The following is a 26,957-nucleotide window of genomic DNA, read 5'->3' as shown; positions in this document are numbered from 1 at the left end:
AACCAACATTAACCATGAAAGATCTCAACTTTGTAATTTAAGGACATTTCGTCTTCATAATGAGGCCACAGAGCTTTTTGAACTTTTATTTTATTGAGCTGCTTGCCCATTTTATAAGTTGCGGGTACTGAGCTTCATGATGCAGAATTTGCGATTTGGTCATACTGCGAATGTTTATGTGCATTTTCAAAGGGTCACTGGGAATGTCAATGCAGTGAATTCCTCTGCTTATACTTCACTCCCATGATGAGCCAGGATGAATGTTGATCGAAGACTTTAATGAAGGTAGAACAGGAGGTGAGCCGCTCTCCTTCGGTGGCTTTGTTTCCTCCCTCCTGTCTGTCCAGCAAGTTGGCAGCAAGCGAGCATTCCTGAGCACTTGAATCAAGCTCCACACAGTTGATTTAATCATCCATTCGGAAAGGCAGAAGAGAAACAAGAGAAAATGGTATACCTAATATGGACAAGAGTTTTGGAGTTTCTTGAAGCCTTGTGTGAGTGTCTCGAGGAACGTCTCGGCTTGCGAGTATACTGTATGCTATGAAGCTAGATAGCATCAGTAGCAGCAGATAAAGCACCTGTGTTTAGAAAGTGGCTCACCTCAAATAGATTTGAGATTTCAGTGAAATCTATAAACAACATGAGGAGTCAGAGTTCTATTTTTAGGTGCATTCCACACCTTTCAACCTTTGCAACCCTTTCCTCATTTAACTCATAAACCCACAACCTAACCCTTTAAAGCTGTTAAATCTGTCATCGCTGCTGTTTAACGGGGTCTTTTCTCTTTCAGCCGAGTGGTAAAGGACCTCGCCTTCCAGAAGTGTACTGTGTCATCAGCAGGCTGGGTTGTTTTGACTTGTTCTCCACAGTGAGTACATGCAAAAACACTCAAGCACATGTACCCGAGATAAGCAGTGTGTGTGTGGTTTTGGCTCCCTTTTGAACTTCAGCTCTATGTCTGTCTATTATTTATTTATTTATTTTTTAATTTTCTGGTTCTCAAAGTTGTTGTTTGCACTTTGGCCCAAAACTACAACTGATTATTAGGGTCAGAGAGAGAGCGAGAGAGACAAGATTTGAAGTCATCATGACAAGATTTAAAGTTGATGAGAGAAACTTGAACTAGGACACTGTCACGCCGCCACCGGCGTGACGGCCCATGCTTTTATTTTTCATAGTCATGTTTCCTGTTTTATTTTGATATTTTGATTCCCTTCTCACCCCAGGTCACTTGCCCTTCCTGCCGCTCCCTAATTACCGGTTCCCTCCCATGATTAGCACCACCTGTCACCAATCAACCCAGACAATAAAAGCCACCTGCATTCTCCCCTCAGTGCCGAAGTGTCACACATCTCAGTGCATGGAAGCGTCCCACAGTCCTCGAGTCCTTGTTCCCGTTGCCTTGTTGTTTTGCCTTGTTTTTGTGCCTTTTCCTCCCCAGCGGAGCGCCCTTAGATACCCCTTGTGCCTTGAACCTTTTTTCCTCCCTAGCGGAGCGCTTTTTGTTGTCCCCTGTCCATTTTGCCTGTTTTTTCCTCCCCAGTGGAGCGTTTTTAGTTCTCCACTTTTTGATTCCCCTTTCTGCTCTCAGGTTGAGAGGAGACAGCTGTTGGCCGGAAATAAACCTGTTGCCTTTGTGGCCTACCTTTATCCTGCGTCTGAGTCCTACCTTTCCTCGTCATGTCAGTACACTTCGGCCAGCATGGACCCAGCAGGGAAGGTCGAGGCTACGCTGCAGAGCCATGAGGTCCGGCTTGCCAACCAGGAAAAGGTTCAGCAAGCCGTGATTTCGCAGCTGGCGGAGCTGTCGAGCCAGGTCCACGAACTGGTGAGCCAAACGCGGCGTCGAGCTCCAGCCCCCACCGGACAGCTACCCCTCCCCGAACTCTCCGTCCCGACCACGTCATTCACCGGGGTAGGATTGAGACTGGCCTCCCCAGAACGATACTCCGGTGAACCTGGACAATGTCAGACTTTTCTCACGGAGTGTGACATCCATTTTAAACACTCACCACAGGCATTTTCCACAGCTCGGTCCCGGGTAGCCTTCATGGTGTCCCACCTGACTGGACGGGCCAAAGTCTGGGCAACCGCGGAATGGGCCAGGGGCTCCTCGGTCTGCCAAAATCTACAGGATTTTCAAGCCGCCTTGCGCCAAGTCTTTGATCCCTACAACAATGACCGAGAGAAGGCACGGGCATTGAGCCGGCCCCAACAAGGCAAAGAACCCGTCAGCGATTACGCAATCCGCTTTCGCACCTTGGCCACAAACAGTGGCTGGAACTCCACAGCATTACAGGACCACTTTCTGAAAGGACTCTCACCCGCCATACAAGAACTCCTGATTCCCGTGGATCTTCCAACCGACTTGGATGCTCTGATCTCCCTAGCGATTCGCGCTGATCATCGCCGACGAGAGTTGACCAAGTCCAGCGGGCACCATAGAAGGGTGGAAGCAACCCCCTTTTCACCGCCAATGGAAACAGAAATGCCACAGCTCATCTTGCCTCCCCGACCAGCGCCAAGGGAAGTGCGTAACGTCGAGGAGGAACCCATGCAGCTTGGTCGGGCCCAGTTGACCACCGAGGAACGACAGCGTCACCGCCAAGAAGGCCGCTGCTACTACTGTGGTGAACTTGGTCATCTGGTGGGAACTTGCACCGTGAAAAGAGGTTCACCGGTGAGTTTCCCGCCACCCCGACCTGCTAAGACACAAAGAATCACGCAAGCCCAAATACGCCACCATGCTATGACCATTGACATGCCAGCCCTCATTGACTCCGGTTCCGACGAGAGCCTCATGGACTGGGGTCTCGTAAAACAGTTACGAGCCACCACCGAACCCCTTCCCCTAACCTTCCAGGCCCGAGCGCTTAATGGCAAGGAACTCTTTTTACATCACCCACATCACCGAACCCCTGGAGGTTCGAATTGGACAACACATCGAGAATCTCCGTTTCCATATAATCCAAGCTTCATCACCCACTTTGGTTCTGGGACACCCTTGGCTGCGTCTACACACCCCCAGAATAGACTGGAACTCCGGAAACGTACTGGAATGGGGAAAAGACTGTTTGGATCACGTCTTGGACCAATCAGCTACCAGTGCATCCTCAGCCGCAGTCAACCAGGTGACTCTTGAGCCTCTCGCCCCTGAACCTCGCCTCCTGCAGCCTCGTCCCCCTGAACCTCGCCTGCTGCAGCCTCAAGCCCCCGAGCCTCGCCGGGCGCAGCTCGAAGACCCTGAGCCACGCCAAGTCTCTGCATCACGTCACGCCAAGTCACTGCATCACGCCGTCCAAGCCAAAGTCGTCCAAGCCAAGGCCGTCCACGCCAAGGCCGTCCACGCCAAGGCCGTCCACGCCAAGGCCGTCCACGCCAAGGCCGTCCTCGCCAAGGCCGTCCACGCCAAGGCCGTCCACGCCAAAGTCTACCACACCACGCCAGGTCGGCCAAGCCTGCCACGCCTCGCCAAGCCTGCCACGCCTGCCAAGCCTGCCACGCCTCGTCAAGTCTGCCAAGCCTGCCACGCCAAGTCTGCCATGCCCGCCAAGCCAGCCATGCCTCGTCAAGTCTGCCAAGCCTGCCACGCCAAGTCTGCCAAGCCTGCCACGCCTCGTCAAGTCTGCCAAGCCTGCCACGCCAAGTCTGCCATGCCCGCCAAGCCAGCCACGCCTCGCCAAGTCTGCCAAGTCTGCCAGGTCTCCCAAGTCAAAACTGTCCACGAGATTCCCTTGGTACCTTCCGAACCTGGTCCTGCGTTAAAGGTCTTCTGAACGGTCCCGACGGGACTCTAGTCTGGCGTCATGGACGCCCTCCCGAACTGCCTTTTTGTCGGGGACGGATGGGTGGGTCGTGTTCCCACCTACGTGCCCCCTTCCGCCCGCCCTTGTTTTGGACTCTTTGTTGAAAGGCCGTCAAGGCCCCATTGAGGTGGGGGTTCTGTCACGCCGCCACCGGCGTGACGGCCCATGCTTTTATTTTTCATAGTCATGTTTCCTGTTTTATTTTGATATTTTGATTCCCTTCTCACCCCAGGTCACTTGCCCTTCCTTCCGCTCCCTAATTACCGGTTCCCTCCCATGATTATCACCACCTGTCACCAATCAACCCAGACAATAAAAGCCACCTGCATTCTCCCCTCAGTGCCGAAGTGTCACACATCTCAGTGCATGGAAGCGTCCCACAGTCCTCGAGTCCTTGTTCCCGTTGCCTTGTTGTTTTGCCTTGTTTTTGTGCCTTTTCCTCCCCAGCGGAGCGCCCTTAGTTACCCCTTGTGCCTTGAACCTTTTTTCCTCGCTTTTTGTTGTCCCCTGTCCCTTTTGCCTGTTTTTTCCTCCCCAGTGGAGCGTTTTTAGTTCTCCACTTTTTGATTCCCCTTTCTCCTCTCAGGTTGAGAGGAGACAGCTGTTGGCCGGAAATAAACCTGTTGCCTTTGTGGCCTACCTTTATCCTGCGTCTGAGTCCTACCTTTCCTCGTCGTGTCAGACACTATGGCAGTATTAAAGTCAACCGGTCAAAGTTCATATCACCGGCACTTTGATTGTGGATTAAATAAGATACTTTGTATATCCATCCATCCATCCATCCATTTTCTGAACTGCTTGCTCCTCACAATGGTCGAGGGGGGTGCTGGAGCCTATCCCAGCTGGCTATGGGCAGTAGGCGGGGTACACCCTGAACTGGTCGCCAGCCAATCGCAGGGCACACAGAGACGAACAACCATCCACACACACAAGCACACCTAGGGACAATTTGGAGCGCCCAATTAACCTGCCATGCATGTCTTCGGAATGTGGGAGGAGACCGGAGTACTCGGAGAAGACCTACACAGGCACGGGGAGAACATGCAAACTCCACCCAGAAAGGCCGGAGCCTGGACTCGAACCCGAGTCCTCAGTACTGGGAGGCGGATGTGCTAACCACTCATCCGCCCTACTTTGCATATATATTTTTTTAAATTATGATTAATATACAATATGTACTTAAACATTCAGTGTACAGTGAACCTGTTTATTGCAAGGGATAAATTCCGAACCCATCTGCAGTAGCTGAAGCACCGCTACATAGAGAATAGACAATATTTTGTTTTTTTGCATAGTTTTACCTCACCCACACCCTTTAAACACATTTAAACTTAACAAAACACACTTTTTAAACTATTCCTTCCCTAAGGCTATTATATAATATCATATAATCATATCGTATCACTTCGAGAAAATGAAAATGTGACTCTCACACTTGCGTGGTTCTCAAAATAAGAGACTGTGCTTGCTTCAAGCTATTTGTATGCAGTGCTGTAAAAACCTATTAAAAATAACAACACTTAAAAACTGCAATATAGCAGGGGCGTAAGAAGGTGAACTGCGATGTAGTGACAGTTCTGTTTAATAAAATTCAAAACAATACTCAAACCATATTATAATGTATCATGACAACAACAATATGATTCACCGTGCAGCAGGCTTTGTGTTCATCAGTGAAAAATACATCATGATGTCCATATTTGATACCATACTGCTGATCATTCACCGACGTCTAGATCTTGGATGAGGTCGAGCGGCGGCGAGGCGTATCAGCAGCGTTGGTCTATCCCTTCATGAGGAGCCTGATGGAGTCGCCCTTTCCTGCCCCCGGAAAGCTCATCAAAGTCAAGACCTTTCTGCCTGGTACAGGAAATGAGGTTAGAACACAACCCGTTCATTTCATCGCACGTTAAGTGCGTTTTCTCATTCAAAAGGAAACGGTGAAAGCCTCTTGTAGTTTCTCATGTGTGATGCTATCTGGTCCTACACACCTAGACGTTAACTCTGTGGTTGTTCAGGTCATCGAGCTGAGGCGGCCCACCGACTCCAGACTGGAGCATGTGGACTTTGACAGTCTGTTTGGTTGCCTCGGTGTTCGCCAGGTTATTCGGGTCTTTGCCTCGCTGCTGTTGGAGCGCAGGGTCATCTTCGTGGCTGATAAACTCAGGTGAGGCTCCCCGTCGTAGGTCATAAATACTCAAAAATGATTTTTAAGATTAAAACCCTTGCAGAAAAGGTGGAAAGTTTGGTCATCATCCATATAATATAATAAAAACATAATCAGAAGCATATGCTTTGAAAACATTTGCAGTATTTGGTTTGGATCAGTGTATGGATGAATATTTATAATTTATATATCTAATTTATGAAAACTAGTATGAAGTTATCAGTGACTTCTGGTGTTAATGATACCAACCACCTTTGTTGACTGTTGTAAATTAGTTAGTGCTGAACCTTTTCTTAATAGAGGCATAGCCACAGTGCTAAATGTGTAATTTATTAAAATGCCGCTATAATCATTTAGAATAGTGAAAAAGCCTATTATGGGTATGAATAATTTTGAAAATGTAAATAACTACAAGTGCCAAATATTTCAACAGAATTTCTTCCAGTCCTTTTCTTCTTCCTTGTGCCATTTTCAGCCAGATGGTATTCATTATTCACAAATGAAAATTCAGTTTAACCCCATTTTTTATGTAAGAAATATAGTACCTGATTGCCACAAAACTATATTGAAGGGTGGTGCATGGGTCAGGGAAACGGCTGTTAGATTTAGGTGGAGATCGTGATAAAGGAGCTGATTACACAATGCGTTTGGACTGTTTGCCATGTGCGTCATTATGACACGAATACAGTATTCAATCTCGGAAACAAATGCCATTCGAATCCATCCGTACCTTCCTACGTCATCTTCCATGAACCAAGAAGTTGCATGTACTAACATCTAGATGGGCAAAGATAAATACGGCACTCATATTCTTTCAGTTCGAGCACAACGAGTCACGAGGGGTCTCGAGGGACACGGCGTGTCGACTTGTCGCGGGCTCGGGGGGCGTTTTTGTACCGCTGGGGGCAAGGGTGGAATGGGAGGAGATGCGAGTCTCCATGCAAAAGAGGCCAGTTTAAACAAACACCAGTGAGGGCAGTGGCTGCGCTGGGGACGGAATGCACTTCCTGTGTGCTGCTCGCCCGTCCCCATTTGTCTGCTGATGCCGTGCCTGGCGGCCCACGTGTGTGAGTGTTGGCAAGAAAGCACGAAACCAAACAGCCGTCGTCAGAGGAGATAACATCTTGAGTCACACAACTTGCATCATACAATTACAAGCTCTCTATCATTATGAAATCTACAAGTCTTAACGATACAGTGGAATTGCTGAATAATGAGCCTCTGTTTGGATTAGTAAGCGTGCTTACGTGCAGAGCTCTTATTTCCTTACATCAATGCCGCATTAATGACTGCCATGATAAAAGGGCTGCTCCCTCTGGGGTTTTGTTGCCTTATTCATTCCCAAAATAGCTCCTCAGAGGAATATGATGTATGTGTCTTTCCCTAGAAATGTACACCCAGAAAATGAGGGAAACAGTGAGAGGAAAAGCTGTTAAACAATAGTTCTTTGTTTTGTAGCCATACTCTCTGAATCTAACTATTGTACTGGTATTTCACACACTTTCAAGGACATTGTTATCGTACATTCCTTTAAGGGCAATTTATTTTCAACAGATTGTTTGTTTAATCGGATGACATCACCATCAGCTATGTCAACTTTGATTACCTCAACTCAATCAACCTGCAGAGGCTGTATGCTTGTTGCATGTTTTCTGCTTATGTAAGAAAACACTCTCGGATGTCAGGCTAATTTGGGGAATGATAACCCAATAATAGGCATAAAGAGTAAAATATAACTTTTTTGCCTTGTGTGCAAAAAAGTTGTCATCCTGATTATACTTTTATTTATTTTGTAGAGCCAATATAATTATAGGACTGCTTTATTGTTGGAACTTAATAGTACTGTAGTAGTAGTAGTAGTAGTAGTAGTATATAAGTACTGCTACTACTACTACTGAAAGTACTACAACTACTACTTTTGCTACAAGTACTACTGTAATTACTACAAATACTACACTTTTACGGGTACCACAAGTACTGCTACTACTATTACAAGTACTACTACAAGTAGTATATTACAAGTACTATTACAACAAGTACTACTTACTACAAGTATTACAAGTACTGCCACTACAACTACAAGTGTGCAAACTATTCAGCACATGTGGCTTTCCACCTTGCAAGAGTCAGCAGTCCCATTCAAAATGTCTGCGGGAATTTTCTACTAATATCTTATTATGTATAAGGTGTACATTTACCATTTACTATTATTAATACTTCAGGCTTCTGCTAGAAACCAACAAAAAAAGTCAGCAAAAGCCTAGTAGAACATCTGAAATGTATTTGGTGTTATAGACAAAGGTACTTTAAATGGTGGAAGGTGTGGGCTAATTCCCATTTAACATGACTTTGAATGTGATTGATTAAAGGAAGGCACCTTTAATTTTACATGTATGGCTTGATTGGCAGTAAATAGTTAGTTTAGCTACGAAACATGCATAAGAGCTGAAGAATACACCCCAATATTGATTTATTTAACTTTTTTCAACATAGAAGTACTTCCGTGTTGGAACGCCCTCAAGTGGTGACGTAACAAGTGTGTATACTCGCTTGGCGAACAGTAGTTCACGCAGACAGAACGACGAGGAAGACACAAACGTCACTTATGCCTTACTGTATTGCAAAATTTTGCAAGGTGTCGTCAAGGAAAAACCCGCGAGGAGCACACTGGTATGTTATCCCAAAAAAAAAAAAGACTATTTGCGTAGAAAATGGCTTGCTAAGTGCTGTCGACCTCCCGGCAAGGACAAGCAGGCGCGGACGTTATGTTTTATTAGCTCGTAAGTTGTGTATAGTTCACAAATTGACCATGTTCATAATCTTATTTTAACAAAAAATTTATTGAATGTGGATTAGTGTCATTATCATCGGCATGTGCGACGTACTACATTTGTGTTCTGTCCCGCTGTTCTTCCTGTGGTGCATTCCAGTTTCATTTGCATTTCTATTAATTTCGTTCGGATCCCAACCATTGATAACCAGCCTAGGTAACGGCGTCTCGCATTTCCTTACTTCATTTTGTCTATAAATAAACACGGTTAATACACAACCTTCTTGCAAGCTTTCGTTTACATCATCGGGACGCTACGCAAAAAAAGAAAAAAAAAAACAGCTAGGGGAGGTTGGGCGCTGTAACGACGATACATATAATTTTACTATTTTTTTCTTTTTCCTGAAATAGTTTGTCAGTTCCACACGTTTTGCATTGCTCGTGCTGTGTGTCACTTTACCTGTTGGATATTGGCTCCTCCAAGACTTTTCTTCTTCACATCTTTCATCGCAACCAAAGCTATCCTGAGAATGTCTATTTAGTATTGCCATGTTGAATGTCTGATGTTCCAGGATGCAGTTGAGATTGTCCGCAAGGAACCGATCCTCGATTTCTTTTATTTCCAGACAGCACACATTCATTAGCGGATTGTCCATTCCTGCAGCTCCCGCACCAGCACCACTCAACCACCGCCTGATTCACTCGTTCATTAAAGTTTATTTTGTGCCCGAAAAGACCATCTGGCGCCACAACTTTCACATCCAAGGCAGACTTTCCTTCGGTAGGGTTATTTTGTCGTGTTGGCTCGAAGCGATAAGGTTTAATCCTTCCGGGTTTGACGCTAGATGCACGGCTGCGTTGCATAGCGCTTCCATCGTGTAGCGTTTACACACTAGTGACGTAAACATCCGGGTTATTTAGTCACGTGTAACAAACATGCCGGCGTTCGATTCATTTTAACATCGGTTTAAAAGTTATTAAATGTACATAAAAAAATAATCACGTCACCAAATTAATTATTGAAAAAGTAGCAATTTTTTGCTGCTAAAAATGGATCAATAAGTAAAGTGTCCCTTTAATGTTGTAGGCATGGTAACATACCTAGTGAGAGGGTTGCACACTTTTGCAACTACACTATCTTATTTTTAAAGTATTTTTTTTTCAACTGAGTTGTGCAAGTTATAGTCACATTAATGGTGGAAAAAGTCTAGAAATTATTTATTAATTTTTAAATCACCAAAACGTGGCATTTTAACAGGGGTGTGTAGACTTTTTACAGTACTGTATATCTATTGTACGTATTGGTACATGACTACATTTATGACAGCGTTAAGCAAACCTTAGCATTCTATTGGAGAAGATTTTGTAGGCATACCTAATTTTCTGTCTTACTGATGTAGGTACAAATTTGAAGAACTCTTTTCCAAAACTCAATAAATCCATTTGAAAATAACATTTACTTGTAGCTGCAGTTTTAGAAACATTATTAATTGTATCCTGTTAAAACAAATAATTGGCCGGTCTAAATTAGTTCAACAAAAGATAATAGAGTCTAGGGGTGTGCTCAAAAAATCGATATGGCAATATATCGTTGCGGGCCTCATTACAATACACGTATCGATACGCAGGCATCACAATCGATATTGCTTGTTAACTTTAAATAGGCAGTTAACGTTTGCTTTTGCAGCTTGCATTGTACCTAAAAAATAAAAACCTGCAGCGTCTTTGAAGTTAATTGCCTGCAATTAATGCAAAAATAGCTCACCAGTGATTGGACACTGTGTCTTGCTAAGAAAAATTAAAGCAGAGGAAGAATATCAACATTTATTTACTTATAAACTTAACATGGCATGTGTTTCAGTGTTTTTCCTATATTTTGTTTAAAAAAACAAAATAAAATGTGTCTTATGTGGGATACATATGTATCGCAATACGTATCGTATTGTGGTCCCTGTATCGTGATACGTATCGTATCGTCAGGTTGGCGGCAATACCCAGCCCTAATAGAGTCAGTATATAGCAAGGCAAGACTGATTATTTTTGGCTCTAATTTTATTTTTCACTTCATTTCCCTTAATTTTGCTAATAGCTTTGATAGTAATCCATCTCTATGGCATGTTACTCTGTTTAACTTCTGTTAAACGTTACTTCCTTATAGGTGTCTGGTCTTTCTTTTTATTTTATTTAAAGTCCAGGTTATATAAAGGAGCATTACGGGTTGTAGTCTTAAGAAACTGTAGAAGAATGAACTGTAGAAACAAAGGACAGATAACATGTCAATAAGAAGTAAAATTTTTCTTGGTGCAAACAGATGACAAGGAGGTTATGTGATGAAAGTCAGTGGAGGAAAAGAAACGGAGGAGGTTTGATGGCTTTCTCATGGCCATGCTGAACTCATCAAGGATTGGACTGATTGGGGTTCACCATCCCTTGTGCCAACAATGAAACTCATAGTAGCGCATCAATTTGTTTTAATGTATTTTGAGTGTGATCACTGCTGTCGGACCATTTTCCAGTCAGCAGTATAGCTTGATATTTATTGATATAATGCACTTAATATATGTGCTGTTGCTTGAGTGAATTCTACATACTCAAAACAGGTGTTAATGTGAAAAACGCTTCAAAAAATGAGGAGGCAGACCAGCTGATTTTCACATCAGTAGTTCTCATCACAGTTTACGCCCGCACACAGACAGACAACCTTTGCATATTCGCCCCACTCCTCCCACCCCTTAGAGAGCTCCATCATTCTCTTGTTGTTCTCATATGAACGTGCATGGGGAAGCTATTTGAATGAGAAGGATGGCTGTAAATGTGAGGAGATTCATTTAAAGATTGTGAGCTGCTGATCTTTGTTTTTCTCACACTGAACTACAATTGTATGTAAACAGGAAGAACTTTGTCTACGTGCAACAGTGAGTGACACACAACATCTGGCAAAAATTTTTTTTGTCAATAATAAAATAAGGACAGGCTACAGGGCACCAACTAGCACAACTTCAGCTAATAATTCAAAGGTGAAAATAGATGTGTTGCTAAATGCTAACCACGCAAGTTAAACTGAAGATGTGTTTAATAAGGCGCCTGTAAATACTTCCATTATACCCTGTAGATTCAAGCCTGATTGGTTAATTTGCTAGTTGGTTTGGATGGAGGTGGGATTACTTTGTCACCACAACCAAACTGTGCCAGCACTTGTTTGAAAGTGCACCGAAACATCCTAGTTGAGGTTGGTGTGAAATAGACTCATATTGTAAAATTAAAAGTTTTGCTTGACAAAGATTTTATGTTTACAGAGTCATGGTGGTTTTAGTGTGCGGAACATCCTAAATGCAGGATTTTGTCTGCTTTATTCTGTCCCTCAGATTCTGAAAATGTATTTTCATTTTGATCCCAGTAGAAGTTTAATGTCAAGTTATTTATTAGGTCTGTTTATAATTTTATGACCCAGTTATGTCTTTTGGTCTCCTTATGCAGAGTTGAGGGGCAACCTCTGCGAGTACTGAGTATTTTCACTGCAAGTTCATCTTCTCCCAGCGGTGTGCGTGGTCGTAGTATGGGGGACTTCAGTGTAATTGATCCTTTTGGTATCACTGTGTGTGTGTACGTCTGCGTTTAGCATGTGGCGAAGCTTCTCCAAGAAGTGTGCCCTGTCAGTCCCCGTTGGGACAGGATCTGTTAGGAATTATCAAAGCTTCCACAGGCCAAAACAAAACTGCGAGTGCTCCATGTTATTTATTTGTTCAAAATACTGCAATTTGGGTTTTAACCAATGTATGTAATTTGATTTTACCTCGTCAAGAAAACATATTTTAGTGCTGCTCCAAATGCCGCAGTGAATAGGAACATGCTCTCATGGTTTATCAGTACAGATTGATTATATTTCACTGGGCTGTGTGTGTGTGTGTGTGTGTGTGTGTGTGTGTGTGTGGGGGGGGGGGGGGGGGGGGTGTTTGTCATGAAGAGAACAACTTTTGTTTATGCTGACTGTTGATGACAGTGAGCGCAGAGAAACATTTCTCATTAAAAGTGTATCTCAAGTGGGGTGTGTTTGCATACCATGTTTGATCCCGGGTCTTGTTCTTGATCCATACTGATTTGTTGGTGCTCTGCTATTTGTGTGCGTGTGCGTGTGTGTGTGTGTGTGTGTGTGTATGTGATCGGGCCCGCAGTTTATTTTCACTCTCTTGTGAAACAGACTGGAGCGTATGTAGCGGACGAGGGGGGAGGGGGAGGAGGAGGAGGGTCAGCCACTGTCAACAAGTGACGGATCGTGAGAAAGACGGGCTGCTATTTGGGATCTGGATGTTATACCGCAGCTGTCAAAGGGGAACAGAACTGCTGCATTTTTGGGGCTATTTGCGTCAACTGGGCTCCCATTTAACTGTTGCAGCATGTCCAGTGGTCGTGACTCAATAATTCATCATGCTAACTCCTCTGTATCCATGTGCGCTGACATGACGGGTTCACACAAAATGTGCTTTACTTTATTATAGCAGTCAATAAACGGGTCAAGTGTGTCGCACCATGCACATTTTTTATTGGCCTGACACATCTTCTAATAACAAAACAAAAACATGGCTTACCTATGAAAGTTCCTAAAAAATGTTGAAGCATCATTATTTTCTTAAATTAAAACTAGGAAAAAAAAAATGCTATAAGATATCACACTTAGATATTACATATACTTCGGATCATTTTTCTTAAAGCTGCACTTTGGAACAATTTGGCCAAAAATATCTTTATAATAGCCTTTTTATTTGACCATTTATGCCATTTTTTAATTCGTAGATTGACCTTAGCTGTTCATCATGGGAACTCCTGCAAGCCTCTGGCCAATAGTTTTCAGACAGGTTTCGGGTTTTCCCACCCTCTGTCTGTGGATGTGATGTGCGCATTGTATATGTGAAGAAGGGAAAATGCAGTTCCATTTTTCAGCCACGGGTGTCAGAACCGATTCAAAATTATATTTCTGCACTCAGTAGCTTTAAATAAGAAGTGTAAACATATAAATGAGTGTTTCGCAATTCATTTTTTACGCACCCACCTCCCAAGAAAATAAACTATTTTGTTCCAACTCTGCTGTGACTAATTTATCTATAAAATTGCTGTAAGTAAGCCTCTACAAAGGAGCGAATATGTTTTGTGAACACTGTAACAGTGCCACCTACTGCCATAGATGTGCAATTGCACATTATTCTCGGGAAGGCAGAAAAGTAAAAAAAAAAACATGTTCCTTGGGATCACACACGCACCCATTTTAGTCTCATACGTTCTTCTTAATACCCCAGAAATGTTTGAAAAATACGAATTTTGCAACCCTGGCCTTGGCAGAGTTAAAACTCTACGAGTATCATTGTACTGTCAAGACTGTCACCACAGCATTTTTCATATACTGAATGACTCATTCTCACTCATTTTTTTTCTGATTGTCCAATGGTGTTCACCACAAAGACATGTGAGCGAACAAAACATCATTAATATTGTGGTGTGGCCTGTGGAATGTACTGATGAAATGATATCGTGTTTGTCTCCGCCCCCACCCCAATTAGTACGCTGTCCAGCTGCATGCACGCTGTGGTGGCGCTGCTCTACCCCTTCTCCTGGCAACACACCTTCATCCCTGTGCTTCCCGGGTCCATGTTGGACATTGTGTGCTGTCCCACCCCCTTCCTGGTGGGGCTTCTGTCCAGCTCCTTGCCGAAGCTCAAAGAATTGCCTGTAGAAGAAGTAAGTACAGCGTTTTTGTTCTCACCTCACTACCAATTCAATGAAAAAGTTACGTATTTATCAAGAGCTACTTCTAAATAGTCAAAATATTGTGTCCTCAAGTGTATATATATATATATATATATATATATATATATATATATTTTAAATGCAGTCATACAACTGTTGCACCTGGCAAAATTGGCACCTGTATGTACCTGAGTTATTAAAATCCCTTCTAGACTTTACATTTCCATTGTACCTGTTCGCAGTATTTCACATAGATAACACAGCTGCATGAAGTATGTCCAGCTGGCAATGTGCCTGAAGCAGTGTAGCAACACCATCCAACACGTTTTGGGCTCCTGCTCACTAAGTTTTTGCTTTACTTACTTTTCAGATCAAATTTAAACTGTTTTGACATTTGACAGCAATGGAGATAGATGATAATTACACAACAGGTGTCAGGGAATTAAAAAACAAAACAAAAAACACATAGCTTAGCGTTACAGTTTGTTACCTTAGTGCTAAATTAGCATCTGTGTTGTGGTGCTTTAAAGTCGATGGATTAAAACCAAACAGTGCAGCACCAAAATGTAACAATAACAACTAATATCAGTGCCATACGGATGAGCTGAGAGAGAGGATTTGAGACATTTTGAATCCCACTTAAGCTCTAGGCAGGAATATGATTGGCTGCTGTATCTAGGCAGGATTGTATGCAGCAGCCAATCCAAGTGGGAATCATAATAATGCCGCAATGAACAGTATATCTTCTGTCCTATACTACCACAAGGTAGCTAAGGTGGGCACACTAGAATGTGCAGCATTCAATAATCGAAGTGCGCATTAAGTTTGCGCATGCGCGAGGAAAAAAAACGAGGCTACCAACTACCCTATCAATTTGAATGGCGGAGATTAGAGTTGTGATAATCTTTGCGTAACTGTACACTTTAAAGCAGGGGTGTCAAACTCATGCTAGCTCAGGGGCCGCATGGAGGAAAATATATTATCAAGTGGGCCGAATCGGGAAAATAACGGTACATAACTTAAAAACAATTGCCATAATTGATACGCATATTTTCGTGGACCAGCCCTAAATTACGGAGCTCATCTGTAATCATATTGTTCCCGAAAAATAAGACGGATGCAAATGGAATGCGGCAACACTTTGCCGGTATACATTCCGGACGTGTTAAATTGACCTGTTTTCAATATATATTGTTCCCAGAATGCATTGCATGGGTGTTAATAATGTTATAAGCACGTTAATCCTTGTCATATCTATTTGTGTTACCAGTAATTTAACACATTTATGTCTGTGAATGATTTAAAAAATAAAATTAAAAAAAGTTTAAGTTGAGTGCAAACTAAAGACATCCAGGATGACGATTCCCCGTTCAAGTTGCATTACTCATCTGAGGACTGCTTGTGAAATTACAAATTTGTATGTTTTGATTGTGGCTGGCTGATTAATTCGACATTACATTCTTTTTAATTATTTTTTTTAACTTTACAAAATCAACTCGCGGGCCGGATTAAACCCACATGCGGGCCTGATCCGGCCCGCGGGCCGTAAGTTTGACACCCCTGCTTTAAAGCTTGTAATTCAACTTCCCCAATATCAGTAAACCACATGCTATGCATGTTAATAAAAACAGCAGCTTTCCAGCGGTTGAAACGTTTCTTTCAGAGCCGATTCCATTGGATCCAATTCATATTCAATGACCGTTTGGTAGTTTCGCCTACCCACAATGCACCACGCCGCTACCCATAATGCACCTTGAATTCGAGACGCGCACTTCGCTTATTGATGCAATGTAACAAAAACTATTTAATTTTATTTCATTATGTAAATACTGTGTATTTTATAATATTATGGAGTGCTGTTTTCCCTAATTAAGTACACATTACATTTTTTTTTTTGGGGGGGGGGGGGGGGGGGGGCATTCCCATTCATTTCAATAGCAAATGGTGATTTGAGATATGAATACGGTAGTTGTGTAGTTCCGAATTTTACAGAGACTGTTATTAAAAGTGAAAAAAGCAGTATGTAAGGGTTAAAAAAAATCCAGTACAGGGAATTGAAATATTATTTCAAGTACACATGCGCACAAGCAGGTGGTGAGCATTAAAGTGTTGGCTGCTCCATTCTGACAGTGTGGATTTGTCTGTCAGTGACTATCAAACACATCTACTCAACATCCACGTTGCTCTCCATGTTGCCAACTGATGTTTGTAAAAGCAGATATTTTAATACAAATATAGTATTAAATGTCTTTAGGATGTCCTTGGTGGGTGTAAACAACAGTGAGGAGATGCTGTTCTTTTCTGACTGTTTTCTTCCTGTCATCAGGCATTAATGGTGGACCTGGGAACTGACCGTTTCATCAGACAGGTTTGTCTTTTAACACATAGAGGAAGAACTTTATTTAACAAGGCTGTAAAACACGTTGAAAATCATCCTGTAAAATGTTGTTTATCGCCAGTGATTGTGCTGTTTGTCTTTTTATACGTTTGTTTATAGATGGATGACGAGGCCTCACTGTTGCCGCGGAAACTTCAAGCAGCTCTGGAACAAGCGCTGGAGCAGAGGAATGACATCATCAGTCAGGACTCAGACAGCGAGTCGGACGAAGGTAAATAAGTGATGAACCATCGCACTATGACAAGGCTGATGCTTTCCATGTTAAGTAGAACAACAGCTTCTGTATGCAAACGTACAGTAAAAAAAAAAAAAAATAAATAAAAAATAAAAATAAGTCGCATTGCTTAATGACGTGTTCACAGCATAATGACATTATATAGCGTGAAGGCACATCTCAATAAAATACAATATTGTCGAAACCATTACAGTATTTATTTTGGAATGTATATTCAAAAAGTTAGACTTGTATATTATATCAGCTAGCAAAAACGCCATATTCACCATCACACAATGCATTTAATGAATCTAAACTATACAAACATTTGGCACACCCTTAAACTCTTTAATCACTGAGGCTAAGGCATTTGGCTTTGCTACCATCTAGCCCCATAGGGCAGCCAATTGGCTGGATTAGCTTTCGCTAATATCCTAGCCCAAGTGTTAATCAAATGCCAGGTTTTTGTGATTTAAAAACATGAAAACAAGTTAAACCATTTCAAAACTTAACATTCAAACTAAAATGTAAAATGGGAGTCTGCCACAGCTTCCTCTCTTAAAATTCCTGACTAAAACTTAAGCTCAGCTGTTCTAGTAGGCTTTTCTTGCCCCTTTTTATGCATTCTAGCAGACAGCTTTATGATATTTCACCCCTATTGTTGTATATTTATTTGCTTAAATTTTCTTGAAATTGAACATTTTATGGCCTTAAAACTGCTTGATGGCTTAACTGTTTTGTTTTCAACTAGTTACTACTATTACTACGACAAGCAGGAGGACCATGATTTGTTTGGTATACTGGCAGCCATGCCAACGCTAGATCACCTATTTCCACAATAACAATGAATTTTATTGTCATCCCACTGCGCAAAGACACGTTGAAAGGACGTCTTTTTAAGGTAATTCTTGTACGTCCAATCTCGGTCCGCTGAAGGTGCAGACTGTGACGCCAGATGACGTCTTTTTTCAACGTCTTCTGGACGTTCCGTATTTACGTGTTTTGGACATTTCGTATTTACGTTTTCAGGACATCCAAATGAGGGCGAATGTAAGTCCAAATTAGATAATTAAAATAAAAATAATTTTAGACTGTTCTTGAAGGCTCATTTATTGCCTGACTTTATGTGTGTGACACAAACATCATCTCCCTGACGTGGAAGCGAACCCCACACCACCTGCGTTGAAGGCAAGTGACGTAACCACTCAACCACCCACAAGCACCTAAAGGTTTTGTCACGTTCTTATGTGAATACCTGCATTAGATATATAATTTAAAAAAAATAAATAGCAATACATTAGTTTTATCACAGAAAAAATAATACTAAATTGATTAAATAATATTGATATCAATAACATTGATATGTAAATCCCTGTGACGTCCAAAAAAAGTCACGTATCCATGGTCCAAATGGGGTCATAATTAGACGTCCAAAAATGGACCTAATTTGCACGTCGCTTAGTAGTCCAGCACTGGTCTTCGACCAACCGACGTAATACAGACATGATCTGCACGTCCACAGGACGTCCAATGTTTAGTGGGATTGTCAATGTAAAGTACATTCACAATTATGATTATTATTATTATTATTTTTTATTTCGGTTCAATTGTGCAACATGAAACATAGATGGTAATAATAATGAAAAAAATATACAATATAATAAAATAAATAAATAAATAAAATATTGGATAAGCCAAGACACCTCTCATGTTGTTTTTGCGAGCATTAATGTAATGTAAAGTACTTTTACAAACTAGAATAATTAGACAACATTGATTCCAAGAAATGGCATTATGCCAGAAAAAAATTGTACCTTATTGCATCTAATGTCATATTTATTGGGCTACAAAAAAAAAAAAATGTGATGATGTTTTCCACTCTGGATTTGTTTTATTACTGTCTACAGTAATGTATTATGTATAATGTAATGTAAAGTATTAATAATTTCACAGTTCTAGGAGGAGTTTAAAGCAATTGTTTTTTTAAGAATGCTAACCATCACATTGGAACAACTACTATAAGAAGACATTAGCATAACAGTAAAGTGTCACGTCATTTGACCTTCTGTGTGGCTGTGCACTATTATGTGATTATTATGAGATACTGAGATAATGACCTGAAGGTCACAAGCATACTGTGTCAATTAATTGAGATCATTTGTTCATTAGTTTCACTCTCAGACTGTGGACGGAGAATTTATGAGCAGTGTCTCTGAATCTGCACCGTGCTGTCAAGAGCAGCGGGTGCATTTTATTGCCCAGTTGAGCCAAACTTCTGTTTCTCCTTAAAACGGGGGCTGCTCTCAAGCTACTTGAAGACCCATTCTTTCCTTTCAAACCTGCCATCCAAAGTTATTTTCCCCTTTTGTGTATTTTCAGAGTACAACTCGTTAAACAGTTTGGTGTCCGAGGCCTTTATTCGTTTCTTCCTGGAGACCATCGGCCACTACTCTCTGTTCATCACCCAGAACGAACGCGGCGAGCGCCTTTTCCAGAGAGAAGCCTTCCGCAAGTCGGTGGCGTCCAAGAGTATTCGCCGTTTCCTGGGCGTCTTTATGGAGTCGCAGATGTTCGCCGGCTTCATTCAAGATCGAGAGCTGAGGAAGACTCGTGCCAAAGGTATTCTGTAATAGCGCTTTGTCCCCACTAGTAAGACTTTTCAATGTGTACTAGTAGGACGTTTCCGTGCGCTAGTAGAATGACTACGACTTGTAGCACGAAGAATTCAACTTGTGTTTATTAGTATGCCAAAGTTGTCCTACTAGTCGGTAGAAATGTCATACAAAATATCAGAAATGGACCGACCCAATGTTTGGAGTTCAACAAATGAAATTAATGATCCACAAAGCAACCAAATTTTTTAGATTGTTTTGTGGTTTATTCGTTTTACCCAACTTTTTGGGTTAATTGAAAAGCCCAACTGAATTTGGTCAAATATGAACCGACCCAGATTTTTGAATTATTTAATTCAAATGGTTAGATCAAATTAAATAACCCACAGAGCAACCCAGTTTGTTGGGTTGTTTTGTGGGTTATTCAATTTGGTCAAAAAGTTGGGTCAAATGAAAAACTAAAACAGCTATTGAAATGGGTTAATTTTTTTATTATTATTATTATTTTTTAAATCAGTCCTTTTTGAATTATTTAACCCACAAAGTTGGTAAAACTTAAATTACCAGCAATAACCCATAAAGCAGTCCAATTTTTGGGTTATTTTGTGGGTTATTTATTTGACCCAACTTTAGGGTTAATTGAATCATCCTGATGATTGGCTGGCAACCAGTCCAGGGTATACCCCGCCTACTGCCCATACCCTGCTGAGATAGGCTCCAACCCCCCCCCCCCCCCCCCCCCACACACACACACACGCACACACCCACCCCATGACCCTTGTGAGAAATAGGCGGTCAAGAAAATGGATGGATGGATGAATCACCAAAAAAGTTGAGTTTGGTCCTTTTTGACCCTATTTGTGTTCTTTTTTACCCAACTTTTTTTAGAGTGTGAAAGGCATAAGTGGAAAAAAACGTAACATCTTTCTACTAGTGTGCTGAATTTTAAACGCTCAAGGGACTTTGCATATTCCCACTTTGTTCAGTGTTGACCTCCTTTGTGCTCAGGCTGTAATGTTTTTTGCTGCACTAGTACTGACCTCTAGTGGCTAAAATGTGGCAGGTCTGTTCGAGCAGAGGGTGGAGCAGTACCTTGAGGAGTTGCCAGACACGGAGCAGAGTGGCGTCAACAAGTTCCTCAAAGGCCTTGGTGAGCTGTCTGAAGGCCTTTTTCAAACAATGAGTGCTGCCCAAATAAATGCAGTTTTTGGTTGAGATAGGCTCCAGCTTACCCATGACCCTAATGATAGAAAATGGAAAGGAAAATACAATTAGTTGTGAACCATTTATTTTAAAAGTATGCTGATAGATTCCTTAAATTGTATTACATAATTACCTGTAACTAATTACCATGTTTTATTTGTACTTTCTCAGGAAACAAAATGAAGTTTCTCCACAAGAAGAACTGAGGCGGCTGCGTCCCGATTTCAAGCCCGTCTTGCATCTTTGCATTGTGATCCTTGTTTGTTTTTTTGTAAACTTGTACAGTACATATTTCACTGTGAGCTGGCCTTGATACTGGTCAGCGTATGAACTATAAGCCATTGCAGAATGGTACACAGCAGTTGGGCCACTCAGAAACCACTGGTGTTCTTGTAAAGTGTGTATGTGACGCGACAATGGCAAAAAATGTACAGTTTGTATGCTTCCGTGATGCATCAGTTCAAGACAGAAGCATCAGAATCTATTCTAAAGTGCATCAAGACGGTCAACTGTAAACATGTTTTGCAATCTTTCAATAAAAAACGTCATTAAAACAATTAAAAAATGTTTTATGCATGTTCAACTTCGCTATCTTTAGTTATCTTCTCTAAATAATCATTTTGTGTCCCAAAGCGAAACAGGTTACGCCCAGCATCCACTGAAACCACTGCAGAGATCCCCTAAGGCCTGCTAAGTCTAACAGCCGCTACGTTAACCCAATTACGTCTGGTCTCATCACTGTTGGCTGTCACCACCATGCTCTCATTAGTTCCCCGTTGTCTAGGGCTGACATGTTCCGTTTTCCCTGCTCGTCTGCAATTAACTTTTCACTTCAAGTAACATGGAATCACTGTTTGCAGCTACGGTTGCGTTACCATCAACCCAGGGACGATCTTACCATGCCTGGTGGTTCCAGATTCCCAATGTCACATAAAAAAATAAAAAAAAAAATAAAAAAAAATCGTAACGTTTTATTTGATTTAAAGCAGTGGTTTTAGTCTTAATTTCTGTGCTTAGGAACACATTAAATGCAGAATCCATCATGATCATTTCAGCTCCTACACTCTTCTCATGCAACTCCTCCATCTTACTATGCATATGCAGACTTGATTCAGGAAAGATGCCTGCAAAATAAACTTGTTGGCACAATTGTGAGGAAAATAAAGTGGAATTGGTGCAGCACAGTGTAGTGAAGAAAAGAAGAAAGGAAGTGGGGAAAAATCCACAGTTTCAACCTCAAGGTGACAGACACCTTTATCATTTATGATAAAGATGATGATTAATGTGGTAAAAATGGTAAGCTATATGACAGTAAATGTTGATTAATGTTCTTCTCATTTACTGGTAGGCCTTCAGTAAAAGTCTTGAGACTATTAGCTTAGCTCACAGTATTAAAAAAAAAAAAAAAAAAAGATTTTAAGGACCATTATCTTGCTTGAGAAATAAGAGATTTTTCCCCAAATTATACTTTTTAGTTGATGGATAAAAATAAACATTTCTGTGGAGGTAAACATTCACTGGACAAGAAGAATGTATAAAAATGGTTATGTACCGTAACTAAATCTGGAAGAAATTGCCTTAAAATTGCATACCTTTTGTCCAAATTGAACTAAAGTACAGTACATTAAGAAAAGCAAGCATATTTTACTGTAGCTTAGCACACTTCTATTTTTCACATTTATTCATGTTTTCCCCAAACAGAGTCTGACACTCACGCCAACGCTCATATAATCAGAAAAACACGAAGTTCATTTTATTGTACTTATTATAGTTATTTCTATAAGGTAAACTGTAGCTAAGTTTGTTTTGGATTAGTTCGGGTAATAGCTAACACAGATAGCATGTACTCGAGCAAAAAGGCTTTAATATATACATTGATATACAGCTATATTACTGTAATTAGCATAATAGTAAAATTAAATTACAGACAATTTCGTACTTAATGATAAAGATTCTGATTTAATTATAAATGTATTCAGCAATATATTTTTAAATATAGTTTATTTTTCAGGAGAGTATTTGAAACAGGGTTACAGCAGCAAACTACATATGGCACATAAATCGAATAAAAAATGTACTGTTGAGAGCTGAACTAGTCAATTAAATTTTTATAATGGATTATTAGCTATTTTTCTCTTGAACACTCCAAATATATATATATATATATATATATATATATATATATATATATATATATATATATATATATATATATATATCAAACAAATGGTCTTCATTTTCTGTTTTTCTTAAAAACAAGCATTTAGAAAATATATGGTGGGTTTTCAAAAAATGTCGGTCCCTAAATAATTTTCCAATTCTGGAATGGGTCAAATGTATATTTTTATTAAAACAACAAACAAACAAGAAAACATAACAATGTCACAGTTATGCAAGACGTCAGAAATACTCAATAAATCCATAGTCTCGCGATACACGGCGAGATTTGAAGCTCCCAAATTTGGCCGGGCCGTAGAGCGACATCCGCTGGCGATGACCGACAATCGGAGATGCTGCCTGGGAGCAAGGTTCAAAAACACAAACTAATAAAACAAGTCAACTCACGAAGAAGCGGACACGAGGCAAGTTTTTTGGAGGTTGACATTGAAGCGTTGACACTCAAGGAGGAAGGAGAGAGAAGTCTCGGCGGGACTGGAGCAGCTCACACGGAATTGACGCACACCTGGTAGGATGTTTACTTCGGGTGCACCTTAACTGGCACATTCGGACTACTCCTAACATTATTTTTGTCAACATATTAGTCATTAACTTTGTGCGTGTGCGGCGTTGTCACCGGTGGTTGTGTAATGTTTTTTTTTTTTTTTCTCGACTGCGCCATGCTGCCATGATAGATAGGTGCGTCATCTCCCAAAATGTGCTCCGATGCTGAAGCTGCAGGCGCTGGATGCGGTGGGCGGAGCTTGTGTCGCTTTGATTGACAGCCCTGATGTTGCTTTACAGATACTTAGGTGCTCAGGACGCAGGTGAAACATTAAAGACGAAGGGGAAAAATTATTTTGTAACTGCCACATTATCTGTGGCTCATATGGAAAGCCATTTGACCATCTTTAGGTCGATGTATTACTACTACATCCTTTGCCCTCACTAGTAAGACAGTTAAGCACAGTCGTCAAGCCAATGTGTCTTATTCATAAAGTTTTACACCTTCCACTACTGTATGATCATTCTGCACACGTGTGGGACAACTTTGGCATACTGGGACAGCTATGTTCCTCGTGAGGCAAAACTGTCCACTAGTTAACAACTGCACACTACAAGTACATTTTTCAGTTAATACAAGAAACAAACATGAATCAAAGCAACACAATCAAACCAATAAAATAAGAATAAAAATAAAGAAGTATTCATTAGTAAAAGGCCGTCAACAGATCGCAGTGGCCTAACAGCATCATGAAATGTGAAATGCCAAAAGTATATTGTCACACCTTTGACATGTTATTCATGCTTTGTGCAATGGAAGCTCGTAGGAGACAGCACCGTGCCCTTTTTGTTCCAGAGTGCCCATTTTAAAAGCCGAGTGAATGACGACCGACTAATTGTGTTCTCAAATTGGGTCCATGGGCGCACCGCGGGGAACGGGATTGCTCTGAGCTCCCCACTGGAGCACCCAAGGATGTGAAATTTGCCACATTTGTAGGTCAGGCTTCTGCAGAGGTTGTTGTCAGGCAGACTAATAACACCTTCTGGGACCTTCAAGTATTTTCCTGTTTTCCAATACCACCAAAATTTGTGTCTAAATTAGGGTCAGACAGATATGGATTTATTTTTTTTAGGCCGATTACGATATTTGTGAGAAAAAAAATCTGATAGCCGATTAATCATCCGATTATTTTACAACATATAAATAAAATAACTTGTCCCCCCCTTTTACGCTTACATCAACAAAGATATGAATTACAGACAGAACATCTGATTGTTTTACAATACTTTGTCCTTTAGTATTTGTTTTAACTTTCATTTAACAGAGAGGAATTTTCAAGTTTACCAGGGCCAGTGACAAATTTTACTGTATTGTATCATAAGTACACAAAATCAGTGAAGTGATAAATAAATACCTGTTCTGTTCTTTTACTATATACTCCATTATCAAAAGATGGAACAAACATTTGATGTGTTCCCCTACTGCAGTAATTAATGCGACACTGCCCCTTTTAAGTTATAGCCACGCCATTGATTCTTTCTTTTTTCTCTTGATGTGCTTGTAGGAGGTAAGCGTCTGTACAGCTCAAGAAATCTTTGTTGTTTTTAAGTACAAGATTATCAATTTGTGTATGGGCACGTAACTTCTAACACCACAATTGATGAAAGGATTCAGTTTTGGGCTGTTATCAGGTTTTGTGTGTCAGACCATGGGCGTTTCTAGCCCATTTTTGGGGGTGCTCAGCCATCTCTAAATTGAATCCCACCCCCCCTAAAATTTAAGAGACGTGTTTATTTTTTGAATGGACTGTATGTCTTTAAAAAAGCTAGGGAAGTGTATTACATACAGTACTTTGATGAAAATTCCAGCAATGCCCTGCCTAAAAAACGGCTTCTTACCTCCCACCTCTCCCCAATCAATCAATCAATCAATCAATCAATCAATCAATCAATCAATCAATCAATCAATCAATCAAATCACTTTATTTCACTCTTTAAAATAAAAGAAATGAAAGGGGACAGAAAGAAGTAAAACTTGTTTTCTCTGCCCCTAATCAACACACACAAAAAAGAATCAACACAAAATCAATGACAGCAAGCAGTCAAGACGCTTTTGGTGTTACAATACTACCAAACAATTCAAAAATAATTCAACTGCATGTCCTTTTATGATATATATTTTTACAGTGAATATGCTTTTACACATTTTTTAAACATACAAATAGATTGAGAAGATTTTGCTTTACAATCCAAATTGTTCCATAGACTGACAACTTGAGTTGAAATACATCGTTCTTTTTGTTTTGTTCTGTATTTAGGTTTAGAGAAAATGTATATTCCTCTTAATTTATACTCACTTTCCCTTTTTATAAATCTAGTTTGTATATTAACTGGTACAATTTCACGGTAGGCTTTATACGATATTTTAAGGCGGTTAAACTCCATCAATTCATAAAATTTTAAGATCTTTAGTTGTATAAATAATGGATTTGTGTGGTCTCTGTATCCACAACCCAAAATAACACGAATTGCACGTTTCTTTATAAGAAAAATGGGTCCGGTGTAAGTTTTGGCAGCACACCCCCACACTTCAATGCAATAGGTCAGGTATGGAAGAATCAATGAATTATATAACAATAACAAAGCATCCTTGTTCAACGATTCTTTAACCTTGTGTAAAACAGCTACAGTTTGGGATACCTTAGATTTAACATATTCTATATGTGATTTCCATGTTAAATGTTCATCAATAATAATACCTAGAAACTTTATTTCATTTGTCCTTTCTATTTCTATTTAATGCATCGAGAATCACGACACGCCAAGCCCCCCTTGGGCAGCGGAGAGGCACAGAGAAACAGTGAGCAATAATCCGGCAAAACACACACAATTCTCAGACCCTTATATAGACAGTCAATCAATCTCATTGGTTGTGTGAGTACTAGTACTGACATGGAATTCTCTGACTGGCTGTTGACCCAGTAACGCAATTACAGATTCTTGACATCATATACATCACATAGTATTACAGATCGTCCAAGACATCACATAGCATTAAAGATTTCTTACGTCACATAGTCCAGACATCATATCGCCTAAAACTAGTTGAAACTGGATGCTGTTACATCAATACCAAAACAGACACGTAACGGGTCGTGAACTCTGGCGCACGGTCATGAACTCTACTCAGACTTAACCCAGGCGTGACCCCAGACATGAGACAAGACGCAAACATTACTCCTGCAGTCACGACAGTGGCCGTAAATGTGTGCAGTAAATAAGCAACATAAGGAGTGAAGTTACAGACAAAACATGATTTATGAATAATGCTGAATCACATTCACATTGAATTCTTGTAGTCTTTTCTTTGCCATAAAGTGATGACAC

At 40.9% G+C, this 26,957-nt stretch overlaps 2 protein-coding genes across 6 annotated transcripts in view; both read left to right on the top strand.

Annotated features, from left to right (window-relative positions):
• Nucleotides 1-21,842, top strand: part of dennd2b (DENN domain containing 2B) — a 72,401-nt gene extending 50,559 nt beyond the window's left edge. For all 4 annotated transcript variants that reach the window (XM_077518385.1, XM_077518387.1, XM_077518383.1 and 1 more), the window contains 9 exons: nucleotides 791-868; nucleotides 5,543-5,683; nucleotides 5,825-5,973; nucleotides 14,296-14,473; nucleotides 16,809-16,850; nucleotides 16,980-17,091; nucleotides 19,474-19,713; nucleotides 20,770-20,856; nucleotides 21,081-21,842. In XM_077518385.1, coding sequence (XP_077374511.1) covers nucleotides 791-868; nucleotides 5,543-5,683; nucleotides 5,825-5,973; nucleotides 14,296-14,473; nucleotides 16,809-16,850; nucleotides 16,980-17,091; nucleotides 19,474-19,713; nucleotides 20,770-20,856; nucleotides 21,081-21,115 — 1,062 coding nt within the window. In that variant the 3' untranslated portion in view covers nucleotides 21,116-21,842. The remainder of the gene's footprint in view (nucleotides 1-790; nucleotides 869-5,542; nucleotides 5,684-5,824; nucleotides 5,974-14,295; nucleotides 14,474-16,808; nucleotides 16,851-16,979; nucleotides 17,092-19,473; nucleotides 19,714-20,769; nucleotides 20,857-21,080) is intronic.
• Nucleotides 21,843-23,354: 1,512 nt separating this feature from the next.
• Nucleotides 23,355-26,957, top strand: part of trim66 (tripartite motif containing 66) — a 29,925-nt gene continuing 26,322 nt past the window's right edge. For both annotated transcript variants that reach the window (XM_077518365.1, XM_077518363.1), the window contains exon 1: nucleotides 23,355-23,595. The gene's annotated coding sequence lies outside the window, so the exon portion shown is untranslated. The remainder of the gene's footprint in view (nucleotides 23,596-26,957) is intronic.

Source organism: Festucalex cinctus, chromosome 4 (assembly GCF_051991245.1).
Source record: "Festucalex cinctus isolate MCC-2025b chromosome 4, RoL_Fcin_1.0, whole genome shotgun sequence".
NCBI classification, from domain to species: Eukaryota; Metazoa; Chordata; class Actinopteri; order Syngnathiformes; family Syngnathidae; genus Festucalex; species Festucalex cinctus.
Note: the sequence above shows the minus strand (reverse complement) of the source record. Positions and strands in the feature narration are given on the sequence as shown.